The sequence below is a fragment of the Artibeus jamaicensis genome, unplaced genomic scaffold (assembly GCF_021234435.1).
Source record: "Artibeus jamaicensis isolate MK-2021 breed Jamaican fruit bat unplaced genomic scaffold, CSHL_Jam_final contig_415, whole genome shotgun sequence".
In the NCBI taxonomy this organism is placed as follows: domain Eukaryota; kingdom Metazoa; phylum Chordata; class Mammalia; order Chiroptera; family Phyllostomidae; genus Artibeus; species Artibeus jamaicensis.
Window position 1 is genome coordinate 33,307,429 of NW_026521823.1, and position 15,446 is coordinate 33,322,874.

Here is a 15,446-nt window from a genome sequence, read left to right on the forward strand (position 1 = left end):
GATTGCTATATATAGCAACTATAAAAAGTCCAAAATATTGTGATAATTTGAATATCCCACTTATAAACTCTTCCAAATAAAAGCAGATTAATTAAATTTAGTTTTACAACCATTTTGTAAATAAGGTGGAGCAAACTTTTTTATTAGTATGCATTTGGTGCTCCTAATGACAACATTTTACATTATATTTTTTTTACTTTATGTCAAAATATAGGATTTTCTAAAATTTAACAGTAAATGAACAGGGAATTGAGCAACTATGGAGGAATAGCAGATGGCAAATTTCTAATAATAGTGGATGTTCTTTCAAACATAAATAACATATTTTCTTTGACTTGGGGATTATAGATGTAGGGCAAATCTCATTTAAAATATTGTTATCATCAGTTTATTGATACCTTAGTCAAAGATTACATTTTTCTATGAAAATGACCATTAAATCAGTTTCTTAAGGTATGTAGGTGCCCTGGGCTTTAGAGTCTTACTAATTTTTTACTACTTTCCTGATTTATTTGCAGAATTTTTCCGAGAGCTCCTAGAAAATGCAGAAAAGTCCCTCAACGATATGTTTGTGCGGACCTATGGCATGCTGTACATGCAGAATTCGGAGGTGTTCCAGGACCTCTTCACGGAGCTGAAAAGGTACTACACGGGGGGCAACGTGAACCTGGAGGAGATGCTCAATGACTTCTGGGCGCGGCTCCTGGAGCGGATGTTTCAGCTGATCAACCCGCAGTATCACTTCAGCGAGGACTACCTGGAATGCGTGAGCAAATACACGGACCAGCTGAAGCCGTTTGGAGATGTGCCCCGGAAACTGAAAATTCAAGTCACCCGCGCCTTCATCGCTGCCCGAACATTTGTCCAGGGGCTGACCGTGGGACGAGAAGTTGCGAACCGCGTTTCCAAGGTAATTGGAAATCTCTCTAATTGGTCTTCTGCTTTCGCTCTATTTATAAAATGACTGTTTCAGAGAAATTCAAGGTGAAAATTCTCACTTGCGGCGGTTCTTGCTCTTAGAGAAATAAGCTAAATGTCAAAGCTTAATGCTGATTTTTTCTTCGTGCTTAGTGTGAGAGAAGACAGGATTTCAGGTTGTTCCCTGTGACTTAGAACATAATGTCAATATTTATCAGCAGTACAGCAGGGAAGCTTTTATCAGAAATGGTGCAAAATCAGGTGACTTGTAACCAAGACCACTTGGCATTTCTGATCCGTTTTAAGGAGGATAAATACTCATGAACCAGTCCACCTGGGGGTTATAATCCCCTAGGAAGTCACAGGGTGCCAGTCTTCACAAAGCCTGCAGGTGGGGACCGGTTGTTGGTCCCACTATGGCCACCCCGAATTTCTGCTCCTTTATCGCCCTTGTCAAAGTGGCCGAGTTCCTTCATCATGAACCTTTTGCTGACACCCGTGGAACCGGATTAGGGAGGATTGATGAGTACAAAGGATAGATCCTGGCAGAGAATTCCTTTTGTTGTCCATTAGCTTTGTAATTCAATGCCACCTATTATGTTGGGTTTATGAGGAAGATAAATCCCTAGTCCAGGGTTGTATGTATCTCTCCTTGAGGATGTCTGTACACCTTGAATGCAAGGGGTATTTCTCCACTGCAGTCTTTTTAGCATTGACCGTTTCCTGTGCAGAGGATATCTGCCTTCGTTTAAATTCTTTCTTGACATTCCAGGGCTCTTAGGAGATGGGTTTTGCCATTTATGAGGTCAGTCCAACAAATAATATGAAAGATGAGTAATTTAAGAGGTAAATTTAAGAGGTAAAGTAATTTAAGAGGTCACAGTAATGCATAACAGGAATCTGTATTATGTCATCCAAAAAAGGTCCGATTTGTACAAAGATTATTGCCAAACTCAACTTTTTTATTGCAGAACTATGCCAAAGATCCCCACGTTTCTTGTAACTATTGATCCTATTTTACCACGCTTTTTTTTCTCCCTACTTTACTCTTTTCAGTATTTACATCTTGGTGTAAAGTTCATGTATACTCTTAAAAGTGTTTCTCTGATCACTACTGGTAAAATTCATAGCAATCCATTTTTTAATTATTGGCTCCTAAAACATTTATTTGAGCATCTGAGATTATTTTTCCAGGGGATAATCACAAAGGATTTGATCATAGAAAGGATATATAACTCTGCTGTTATGTTATTCATTTTTCATTGTATTTTCATTACCATTTATCCCCCATGCCCTCACCCCCAGTCCCCACAGTCACCGCAGTCTTGTCCATTTATTTTAGAGCAGCTAGATTTGTTTATTTATTTTTTTAATTTAGTCACAGAGGCTTCAGATTGAAGCTTTTGCTTTTGTTGAAGAATGAAACAAACGTACAGCCAGCTTTTGAGAAACAGGAGGTAAGGAATTCAAAGTCTGGTTGGTTCAGGCACCATCCCTGATTGCTTCTATCGATCCTGCCCGTGTGTGAAGGATGTGTAAACACGTATATTTTGGTCTGGAGACGTTCCAGTGAGATAAGAGAATATTTTCTAGAGAAGTCTCTAAGAAACCACAGGGCAGAAACCAGAGTGCTGCTGAACCCTTTTTCTGAGGATGGCGTGGACAACTGCCCGGAGATGGTACCCGCTTCGCCATCAGTCCCTGACTGTCAGTCGGAGGCCTTTGTCTGCCAACAGGTACCGTGCTGCCCTTCACGGTAAAGGTGGACATTGTGGACCTGCCACCAATAGAGTACGACCTTGGATTGTTTTTTTTTAGATGTGGTGAGGAGTGTACTCTGCAACACAGCGGTCTCGTTTCCCCTGATTTCTCCATAACCAACATTCACTTGCAGAGTAGCCAGGTGCTGATGGGTTTGCAATAGAGTTTGTGGTCGTGTACCCATGGAATGCTCGGGATTCGATACAGGTATTGGCTTGTCTGACCTAAGTGTTTTTAGTGCTAATCTATCCAAATCATAAATCCCATGCTAACATCTGGGCACCACCATTAGATAGGTAGTGTCTGTCCATAGATAGATAGATAGATAGATAGATAGATAGATAGATAGACTTGGTCTAAAAGAAGCTGAGCAGTTTTTTCTCCAATAATTTATGACTCAGGGGTTTAAGTGTTTTACCAATGAACTTCCTCACCTAATGATTACCAAATGGTCTGTAGCTGACTAAACCAGATAGATCTACTAGGCCTCTTTCAGTGCTGGTGATTTTCAGCACCCCAACTATTTCTGGTAATAAGAATAAAATATTATGAGGACTAAGTACATAAAGAAGAGAGGCAAAATTGGTGTTTGAGGTTTAAGTCCTTCATAAATCTGAAGTCTCCCTGTGGTGTGTTCATTGAGTGATTTAGAGTTGGAGGAATGATTGCACAAAGTTAAGGAATTCAAGGCAACCTTCCCAAACTGAGATCAACATACTGGCTCATCTCCTGCATCTCAGTTTGGGGAATATTTGCTTGTTTTTTTCTTTCCATTCCTCTCTTCTCTTTAAGTGTTTTCTGAAATCTTGAAGGCGTCATTAACAGCTTCTAATTAATTGTTTTGACTGGAAAATTTATCTCTTTGGCAAAACTCAACAGTTTGACACAAATGTTTTGACACAAACATCAGATGGTAGTTACCCCTGGGGATAGGTTTGCATGTTTTAGAAAGGAAGGGTGCACCGGGGGTTCCAAAGTTACCAGTAACATACTGTTGCTTAAGTTCTGTGCTGCAATTGTGTGTGTCTGCATGTGCTTAAGGGCTTTTTTTTTAATGCAAAAAGTTAAAGTGAGGTAAGATTTTGCCATGTTCACCTATGACCCATCATCTGTGCAGATATAATGGAGTCCCTGAGCTGCCTCAGTTGTTTGTCAGACTTAGGGGTTTGTTAACCATTCACTTTCCATGCTCCATATTGTGCTGAATGGTATCAGGCAGGCGTGGAAGGCAAAGCTCTAAAAGGAAGATAAAAAGACATTTTTATACCATAGTAGCATTGAGAGAGAGGATCCAGGCTATTTTCTAGCATTGTTCCTTTATTAAAGTGGCACCCTCACCCCTTATATATACATACATTTGTATTTATTGGTGGGTGGAAACACAGGTCAGTGGTCCCCTAAGCGCTTGCCAGACACTGACGAGCACAGAAGGGGGGCCGCAGACAGAGATTGTAACAGGCTGTCTGTTTAGACCAACATGTAATTATTCCTCATGAAGGCAAAGGAGGAAATGACTCCAGTGTCTTCACTGGTCCATCCTGATGCCATTTAAACCTAGAACACATGATTTTCATATCTTTCTGCTGTAAGCAAAGTGATTTGTATAAGTAAAAACTATACGTTGTGTGAATAACAACTGCATGAATAATGCAAGTCATTTCATAGATTCATTCCAGATGAATTAGATAGAGGTAGTAGAGCTGGGAGCTATAGAACATGAACTGCCAGATACTGTCATGCATATCTGTCTGTCTGTCTGTCTATCTATCTATCTAAAGTCTTCCTAATAGGTCATGACTTTGAAAAGAAAGTCTGGCTTTTCATCTTTAGTAAGACCAGAATATATTTTATCAATAGCGACTGCTTACGTCTGCTACACTGACTGGTAACAGCCTTTTCATAAAGAACCTGTTAAACAGACTCGCAGTAGCAATGTGTGCCTAGAAAGCAATAAGCAGAGAGTCAGTTTTCAATAAATGTGGTTGATGGACTATAAGGCTAAAAGAAATGTTATCATCAAATTTGATAAAATGAAGGCCATGAAGTCCATTTATTTAGTGCATTCTCTGATCACGATAGGGAAGCATGCTGAAAAATTGATCATGGATATAATTTTCAGGAGAAAGAGTATTCAATTTAGCTGTTTGGTTTAGGGAGAGAATTTCAGATACGGGGACCTCCTGGCATAGCTCTCAGCTGGATTACTTGTTTTGTTCCTTCAGTGGTGATCTTTTGATTGGAATTCATCTGTGTGGAGTCACCCAGGACCACAAAAAAGCCCTGGGTGAATGGAACTTTGCTATCGCTCTTCTGTGGTTAGTGTATTCTCTACTGCAGTGGCTGATGATTCAATGTAGGTTGCTTCATGGTAGAGTGTTGGGAAGAATAAGGACGCCTTTTGAAATTATCAATAATGCTTCTATGTTTACAACTTTTAAGTCAACATAAATAATACATGCTTACTGCTTTATGATGGTGGTTTGGATATTATATTATATTTAGAAAGTACTTTGCAGTCAATAAATAAATAATGTATTAGTAAAAATAGTAAGAAAATGGCATTGGTACTAAGTACCATAACAACAAAAACACCTTATTAATATAACTTATTGAAAATGTATGAATTTTACTATGGTCCAGTTGCTGTGGTAAGCGCTGGCAATCACAAGAATATAAACAAGTCCAAGTTTAGAAGAAAAGAACATTTCTCCTCAAGAATAGCATGTGGGAGTTTTATAGATAAGCATAGAGCATTAAGAGAGACATCCCATTTTGATGAAAACAATTTGGTTATTTTTATTAAAAATACTTTATTAATTTATGTTCTCTTGCTAATATATATTTATATATTAGTATATTTAAGTGTATAAATTTGGAAAATGGTTGTTATAAGAAGATGGTAAACATTGGGGAAAACAAAGTCACTTATGTTTAAGATGTTCAAAAAACTATCTCATTTCTTCTCGTTTTCTTTGTACCTTGTATCTGTTTCCAATACTTGTACTTGATTTGGGCGATTTTATTTTAAAATTGTAAAATCTATTGGAATACCATTAAAATGAGCACCCTTCTCCCATTGAATTAGTTTTTAAAATTATTTTCATACTGGAAAAAGAAGTTAAGAAACTTCTTAACTGGGTCTCAATGCAATATAACTAGAAAAACTTGGAAGCCATAGTTCTGACTCTACTATATGTAACAGGTATAATCTTCCTTTCCTCTAAAAAGTGAGATGAAGTGGTTATAAAAACCCAGCACTCATTGGATCCAAATGTGGATTCTTTAAAAATAGAGCTATGGTGAAGATTTAGCTCAGTTATCATGATGAAACATCTATTCAGTGTATTTTATATGTCAAGTATTGTTGGTAAGTCCTTGAAATACTAAGGCTAAGCAAGTTAAACTCCTTGTGAATAATAATTTGAAAGAGAGAGGTAAAAACAAACAATGTTGATATAGAATGAGAGAATTGTGCCATAAATGTTTTAGGAACAGAAAAGGAGAGGCACTCAGATTAATCTTGGGGTGCAAGGAAATTGTCAGTGGTGACAGAAACCCAACCCATGTGTTGAAGGGTGTGTGGGCAGATGGCAAAAGCAGCTAGCATGTCACTTCAGGTAGAAGCGACAACTGAGCAGAAGCACAGAGGTGTGAAGTCAGATGACGTGTGCAGAGTTACAAGCCCGTGGTGTTCCTGAAGCATGAAGTACAAAGCCATGAGTAGCAAGAGATAAGGATGCAGGCCTAAACTGAATCCTTGAATAAAAACTATTCCCCTAATGATTTTGTCAACGTCTATTTGCCTGTAGAATATATTTTTAAAAAGAGACATTCTGTGGTTAGAAGTCTTCCAGTCCTTTTGAGGGACAAACAGGTGCTGCGTACCTACTATGTGTTGGGTATTGTTCTCTGAGAAACAAGAAATAACAATGGAAGGAATTGTCCTTGAGGAATTTACAGTCCCTTCAAAAATTCAAGTGTGGTGCCAATGATCAGTTAAATGTGTATAAGATACTATGCGAATCCAAAGAAATGCATGTTTTCCTTTGCCCTGAAAGATCGAAAAAGGCACCTGACGGCAACAATGGGACTTAGATTGAAGAATTGCATAGGGTCTGACTGAGGGAGAAAACATGGAGGGCTTCTTGCCAGGGGCGCAGCTAGTACAAAGGCACAAATCATGAAAAGTCACTTTTTTTCAGAGATGAGGCCAAGAGGCAGATTTGGACTATGTTATGTGGGTCTTACATTTCAAGTTGTAAAAGACTTTGCATAGGTATGTGGGTATCAGCTAAGATTTTTCAAAAGACAGATAGATGATCAGACTCTTAGTGAAGAGAAGATGGTCCAGGTGTGGGGCAGGCACCTCTCACATAAGGGTCTTTCAACCTGCCTCTGGGGAGAAGGGAAGAGAGAGTCCTTCCTGCACCCGCACTTTCCCCATTCCTTCAGATTAACACATTCAACAGGCCAAGGAGTCGTATTTGGGGAAGAGCGATCTGAACCCCATTCTTGACATGACCAGGATAGAGGACTGCACTGGCCTTTAAGGAATTTTAAGGAGGTGCAAATTTAGTTTGAAGGTTATTATATTAATAAAGGTTTGAATTCAAGGAGCATCCTTTTCTCCAAGATGGAGAGATTCAGAGAGGAATCCAAACAAACGGGCCTTACTGAACTTCCTCTTCTGTCCTATCACATTTTCCTAGTTTATCCAACCCAGTGTGAAAACCTGAAGCTGAACCTTTTCTTTGGCCGTTTATTTTATTACAAAGGCTTCTAATGTTATGTAAAACTTATACTCAATAAATATGAACATTTTCTCCTGTTTAAAAAAAAAAACAACGTAAGGATGGTCCATGGGATCCTGAACTGGATTGCGAGAGAGCAATGCCCCCATGCTGGGGGCAGCAGTGGGAAACCATTGCGACTGCTGATGAGCAGTGATGAGACCTGGGGCAAAGCAGGTGGACGGAGTAGAAAGTGCATCCGAAGATGCAGAAAGCAATGTGCTACAGATGTGGTTGGTCTTCTCCGGCTGTACCCCCAGCAACCAGCACAGTTCCTGGCCCAGTCTGTCCCCATTTAGTAACAGTTGTCAGCCAGCTTGGTGGTTTGAGAATCGTCAACATGTAAATGTTTGTTGGCAAAGGAAGGTAACATTTGGCCAGAGAAAGAACAGAACCGGATCAGATGAACATCAGGGAGTATAAATATTTAAAGAGGATACAGAAAGGGAAGACGAGTGACCAGAACCAGAAAATCCTATCATCCTAAGAGTTAAAAGTAAGAGAATTTCAAGAAATAGAGTAATCAACAGCATCCAGTGTTGCCAGGAGTCAGGCAAGAGGTCGGGGTGGGGGGGCAGGGAAAACAGAAGTTTGGATTTAACCATTGGATGCTACTATGAATAGCATGGGCAGTTGGCTGGAGTGGTTTTCATCATTTGAGAAGTTAATTATTCTTCCCCTTCATACTCAAGAGCAGGCTGGACTAAGTATGGTCCATGCACTTGTGTTCAAACATGAACAAGCTGTCACTGTTCTGCAACAAGTACAGTACAAAATTTAAAATGTATGGAAAAAATCTCAAGAGCCATTTTAAATTGCCCCAACATGCAAGACACCGTCCGTGGGCTCTTCCTTTTAAGTTGTTGAACTGAGTCCCCACTGGCATGAGCTGCGTCTGTGTGATGCTCTGCGGGGTCAGGTGTCAGGTCATGGCCTACGGACAAAAGTCAAATGACCAGCCAAAGCCTACTCAGACCATCTGAGCCTCAAGCAGATAGTTCGAGATGTATTATATTCTAGAACAATCCTAAGAATAGGAAAATAATGAATATATTTCTCTTGATTCTGTTGGAGTGTTTAGACTTTCTCCTTGTGTACAACTTCCCTCTACCCCTTTTTTGCCCTCTCCTGCTCTAGCCTCTTCCCCCTGGGGTACATTCTCTATGTTTACAACCATGAATGGCTTTCCTAAACCCATTCAGTTGGCATGCCTACCACTTTCCTGGGCCCCGGAAGTACACGCCCTGATCTGGGGTCATGGGAAATGTGTGCTACAACCCAACATTTTTATTACTAACAGGGAACATCCACTGGTGAAAGGGCCAGTTAAGGGATCCCGGAAATTAAAAAAAAAAAAAAAAAAAAAAGCCCAAGGATAAAACTCTAGTGCTGTAATTCAGAGAAAGTGTCTTCTAAAACAGTTTGGTAAAGGAAAACAGACCTGACAGTTTCCCCCTGTGTCGATGCCAACTCTGTACCGGGATGGTTGTCCCTGAAAGGGTCTGTGAAACAATAGTTAAGCTGTAATTCCCTTCCCATGCAAGAGCACGTGCCAAGTGATGACAGGAGACTTTGCAGGCTAGGTGGTATCACAGGCTGAACTTGCCAGTTTGGAGGATTGCTCTTTTATCATCCCATCTTTAGAGGTTCAGTGTTACAAGGACACTCCCTGTGGTAATGGCAGTACACTGTAGAGGTTTATGAGCCAAGATATACATCAGAAAGGATTTTAATAAAGCTGGACAGATATATTGCATTAATAGTGCCGACACAGCGGAGCAGGACTTACGTAGGGAGTGTGACATATGGGTATTTTTTACAATGAGGTATTAGGTCATACTGATATTTGATTGTAAGATAGATGGAGGGGATATATTATTATATGCCATAGATTTTCTCCACTGTTATCTTTGTGATTACAAGCAAAGGTTGTTCCCCTTCACCTATGTGCATTTTACCTGTTCATCTTGATGAGTGATATTCAATGCAAACTCAATGGGTGAATCCCAGAGGGTTAGAAAATAGCAATTACCCCACACTGTATCAAAAATCTGTGTTTTCTTGTGTCTAGATGAAATAGCCAAGAATGTAAATGGACTGTTCACGGTGTCAGGAATAGGATAATAGTGACTTTGACATTCAGATGTAAGTAAAACTGTGGCCTAAATCAATAGAGACTTCAAGTTAACATCAGTTGACACTGGCGTAAACAGATTTTTTAAAAGATTTTCTTTATTTTTAGAGAGAGGGGAAGGAAGAGAAATATTGATCGGTGGCCTCTCACACAGCCCAGGCATGGAAACCCCATCTGGGAACCCGGCCACAACCCAGGCATGTGCGCTGACCAGAAATTAAACCAGTGACCTTTTGGTTTGCAGACCAATGCCCAACCCACTGAGCTATATCAGGCAGGTCTGGCGCAAACAGATTTTTAAAAATTCATTTGCACCCTTGAAGAAATGTTCTGCATGTCAAAAATGCACCTGTTGTATTTCATACTCAGAAGATAGCATGATTTTATATCAAAATGTTGTCCCCATTAGTTCATATTACCAATCAGGCCAGGAAAGCAAACTTTTCTGTGTTCATTTTGTATAGAATTATGACAATGAAAAATGTTCACTCGACATTTAAAGCTTTCATAAATATGTTAATTATGAAAACATTATTATTCTGCATACTGCTGTCATAGTAGGTAGAAATCGGTCTCTCCATAAAGAAATATATTTGTTTATAAATAAGGGGTGCCAAAGCTTTCTTCATTTGCTGACTTTCTAAAAGCACATCTTTTACTAAAAATGTTTGAGGCAACATTTATTTACTGGTTTTCAATAAACATGGATATATAATTTAGTAAGAATAAAAGGTTATAGTGATTTTAAAAATTGCAGAGAACCAAGTGTTCTGCAGAATTCCTCTCTCCTTTTGTTCTTAAAATGTTGTTGCTCAAATCAGAGGCTGGGTCAAGGAAAATTCAACTGTGCTTGGAATACAGCACTTTATTGAAGAGACAAATCAAAAAAAGGTCAAATAAAAATCTCCACTCTAGCTGATATTACCTAGATATCTGTTTTTCTTGGTGGTCAGAAAAATAATTTTATGCAACATTTTATGCATATTTCTTTATGACTATAAACATCAATCAACCAAAAAGAAAAGAGTGTTGAAAATGTAGAAATGGAGAAATATAGGTGAAAATAAAATAATCCTAAATTTCCATTATCCAGGGATAATGTGTCAAAACTTTGTTTCTAGTCTTTTTGTACTTAAAAGACATTTTATATTGTATATAACTAAATCACGTGAGATGCTTAATATTGGATTCCACTTTTTTCACTTTAAAATTATAAGTATTTCCCTATCAGTTGTGTTATTTTAATCACTCTTATTTCTTAAACATTTACTTTATACCCCAACATATTTGTTTGCTGCCAGTATCAATGGGGATTGTTCACCAATGTCAACCCCTAGACCTTCTTACCAAGAGAAGTGAACCTCTGTCTTCAGTGATTCACCTGTACGTGGGTGTTCAGCTGAGCCCCCATTTTGCACCCAAATATCTGTCAGAGTTCTAAAACGTTCTTATCACACATTTAACTGTCAAACTTCTCAATAGATTTATAAACACTCCACACATTTACATGCATTAAAAGCAGATTTTTTTTTCCAAAAGGGAAAAATGGTGTAGACGTAAAGTGGAGTTAGGGATGAGGCTGGTAAAGAAGCATTTATTAGAACGCCCTGGACGATATTCATCAATGGACTGGAACCCTGGGGCGAAGCCCAGCGGCACGCTAGTGCACCTTGGTCCCAACTGGCACACAGACATGTTTTATTTGGCGCGAATTCCCTAAGTGTTCAGATAATGTTGTAAAATCGGGAGGATTAATATAAAAATGTGGATTTCTACAACTTCTTGGACGGTTACTACCTGGGCATGTGTTCTATGTGGCATGAATGAGCTGAAGTTAAATAGTGTTTGTGGACTGAGTTTCATTTACCTTGAACATGCATGTTGCAGGTTGAAACATGTGTTCACCCCTGGAGCTGGCTTGGTTCTGAAATTGATATTGCTCTCTCTCTATCACAATCATCGGCTTTTTTTTATATAATAGAGAAGCGACTCTCTGCACCTGTCTTCATTAAAAGTGAAAAATAAGTAGGGCTATGTTTCAAGAAAAAAAATGCTAAAAATAATAAAGATCATTTTTTGTAAGATTAGAATCTTCTAAATATTTAATATGCAAGTAGTTTCTGTTTAATACATACAGTCAGTGGACCTCATGCATGGTTATTAACTCCCTAGCAATTGAATTTGCAAACCCTCCATTAAGCTTTCCATGAGGCATCGCTAAGAAGTAAACATCATTCTCTAATCAGGTAAAAGCAAACCGATAGCTAAGATAAAATCTCTACTACTCCTGAGTCTGTGATCAGGAAAGCACTCTTCCCTGTGATGTCCTACGGGACATCCTTACAGTGTACACAGAGAGAAGTTCTCTCCTGATGAATGAATGGGACCTTAGCAAGCCCAGGCCCAGAATTGTCCCAATCAGTGTCATCATAACATCATCAACATGATCAAATTGTCTTCCTAACGTGAATGGATACTAACAGCTATTGAGTATTTGCCAGCCACAAGGCTAAGTACTTGCACACAGTGACATTTAATCCTCGTAACAAACCTAGGAGAGAAGTGAAGTTTCTCTCTTGTTTGTTAGATACAGAACCAGTAGCCTGGGCTGTAAATCCACACTGCCTCTCACAGATGAGGCTTTTGACTTTGAATGTCACAGCCTGGCATCTGGCAGTATTGCCCGATGGGAATGTGGTAGGAACCACGTCTGTAGTTTAAAATTCTCTATGAGCACATTAAAATGAAAAGAAAGAAGTCACACTAACTTTAGCAATAAATTTCACGGAACCAAACACACCCAAAACATGGTCATTTAAGTATGTCATCGATACAAAAATTATTAATGAGATCATTGAATTGTTTGTGTAGAACGCTCTCCAATTTTGCTGTGTATTGTGTGCCCACAGCAGACCTTGGTTTTGGACCCCCCCATATTTCACAGGCTCAGAAGCCACATGTGGCCGGTGGCTGACACTTACACAATATAGATGTGCCTTATCTTCCTATTTAAAGTATAGAACTTCAGGAACTCACGCCAGGAAGTTTGAACTCTCGTGCTTGATTATTGATGTGATCTCCTTAGTTATAAGGAAAACAGAGAAATGCTCTGTCTTTGTGTAATATGTTTTGGACCCTGACTGGAACTCTGACCTAAATAATGAGATACTTTATTAAGAGATTTGTTCTTTCCAGTCCCTCAAAGTCCCAGCACGCGGCACTACTGGTGTCCCTAAGTGTAAAAAACATCAGGAAGGTTGTAAATCACCATGGATGAATTAATCTGTGGCTTTCAACCCTCCCTCGTGAATGAGATGAATGAATGCAGCAATTGACAAGTGTCTGTGGATGTCAGCATCCAGAGTAGACAAATTACATGCCCACCTAATTGTTATGGGGTGGGGGACCCATGGGGACACTGCGCTCTTAAAAATGGGCCTTAATGTTCATAAAGCTGGCTCGTCACTATATCAAACAACTCAAAACCACCTGACTCACTTGTGTTCAGAGAGATTTGAGTGTATTTCCACAGTCTTTTGATAAAGAAGCTATTTTTCTGGTAGAAGCACTAAAGCCTCAGTTATTTTAGGTTTCTCACAAAACATTTAAGCACATAGTTTTTTAAAGACATGAGAAAATTCAGTGCATTTCTTCATGGGTGCTTAAAGTGATGCAACGATGGAACGTTGAAGTCAACAACGTTCATCTTTCCCCAATGCCTGGCACTGCTAGAAAAGAGCTTATCATGAAGGGATCCTACTCAGTGAGTCCTCTTACAAGTCTGCTAACTTCCATCCTCACCCTGACTTGTCATGGGTGGGTCTGCCCTTGTGAGGCAGAGAAGCAGACCAACCTGGTAGGGGCACCTAGCTCTGGGACAGCCTTCCCGTTCTGGATAGAGGCGGCTCTCCCCCTGGGTTGTAAAACCATAGTGCTGGAGAGCTGACTTTACACTTATTTTCTAATTCTATTCATTAAATTAATTTAGTATATGTAAACTAATTTATTGTGAGACTTAAAACCATTTGCCTCAAGAGAGCCCAGAATATTAGGTTAGTTTTTTGAGCACAACTTTGACTCAATTTCAGGAAGGCAGGCAAGTCAAGGGCAGCAACCCCATAATTTTAGCTACACAGTGTCCTTTTTTCCTCTTCTTTCCATTGCTGAGTCAAAAATGAATTCAAGAGATTACAAGTATGTCAGAACTTTGCTAAAGGAGAGATAGTTTGTGCATCACTTCTGTCCATCCAATTCTTATCCCAACATCCGCAATTGCATTTCCTGTTTGATGCTCGGGGACCCTGACAACTAATGCATCAAAAACTGAGCTTCCCAATTTGAAGCAGCACAAACACTTTGTAGCCCCGTTGGGTCTTTTTCTTTCTGCATTGCCTCCATCTGTATTTCTCCCATTTCATTGCCTCAGTTTCTGCTGACATCTCAACTCTGGTCCTCTGTACTTTCTTTCAGGCATCCTAAGAGCATCATTGTCACATCCTATTTTAATTAAGTCCTATTCATGAGTCCCAGCAGTGTTTCACTGGCCAGTGACTCCAGGAACTTGGAATGTTGACAGCACTTTGCTTTCTTAGTAGATACAAACTTGAAATGGCAGATTCCCATCCACAAGAGAGACAGGGCTTAAGTTGGTAGCCTAGCCAACAGTCTTCAATTTCTCTCTCTCCTTGCTGCCTCCTGTCATTTAGTCCCAGCTTATTATCCAGTTTTATTCAAGCAAATTTATTCAAGCTTTGCCCACGTGAAAGTTTCCCTAACAGTTTCTCTGTCATTTTCTTTATCCACCATGCCTTTCTCCCCATCCAATCAGCTCTTCATCTTCGCTCGAAACTTGCTAAAACCTACTTGTTGACCCTTCTAATGTCTCCAGGAAGCTCCTTATGGCCTAGTCTGTTTTTCATCTTAGTCTCTTTTTGGAACCTCTGTACTATGCCTTCACCATGTTTCATGGAGTTCTTCCTATGTTGCTTTGAAGTATCCATATTTACCATATTTACCTACAAGATGGGCCACTTCACCTTGAAGACTGTAACTTAGTGCCCATGGATGGAATGTGCCTTTTATCTTTAATATTCCTCAAAGTAAGCGGTAGTGGGATCTGGGTATAGTAGCCATTGAATTAATATTATTGCTGCTCTTCTATTATTTTCTCCTTTTCTTCAGTCTTATCATACATGGAATGGTGGGGAGGGGTAGTGTCTGTAAGAGACATAACATCTCCAACTTTATGGTAAATAGTGGCCTAAATTTTTTATGGTTTTTTAGAAAAGGATGTAATGTAGGTCCTTCCAAAATTCTACCTCTCCCACCAAAAAAAAAATTTTAATCAAATGATCAGTGCATGTGGTTACCCAGTAGAACTGTAGCACCATTGTACATTAGTTGGAACATCCATGCAGAAAGACACTGATGACAACTAAAAGATTAATGAGTGTAGGCTGAGAAGCCAAGCATTTCCTTAGCAATCACCTAGACAATGTATCAATAGTAGTTTGAGATCTGAAGGGTAATGAGTCTTCATTTGTATTCAGACTTCTAAAATATCTATAATGATATCATCTATCTATATGTAAATATAAATATCTACACAGTTTCCCAAGTTACTGCAGCAACTATTCTTTCACTCCTGTTTTTCTTTTGTCTTCAAACTCATCTATCTAAAGGAATCTTGGCTACATGATCACAATTTAGTTGAACGAATTGTCAGTGGAGAGAAATGTGGTTCCACAGTCTTCAAGCCTCACCACCGTGGATTTGTTTAAGTGTGGTTAAGTAGAGGGGAAAGATGTGCCAAGGTGCTGAGATCTTAGGAATATTTTTGCTAT

General features: G+C 39.3%; 1 protein-coding gene across 2 annotated transcripts in view; it reads left to right on the forward strand.

Moving 5' to 3' along the window:
* Positions 1 to 15,446, forward strand: part of GPC6 (glypican 6) — a 1,002,313-nt gene that overhangs the window by 501,253 nt on the left and 485,614 nt on the right. For both annotated transcript variants that reach the window (XM_037132471.2, XM_037132472.2), the window contains exon 3: positions 519 to 910. In XM_037132471.2, the coding sequence (XP_036988366.1) occupies positions 519 to 910 (392 nt within the window). The remainder of the gene's footprint in view (positions 1 to 518; positions 911 to 15,446) is intronic.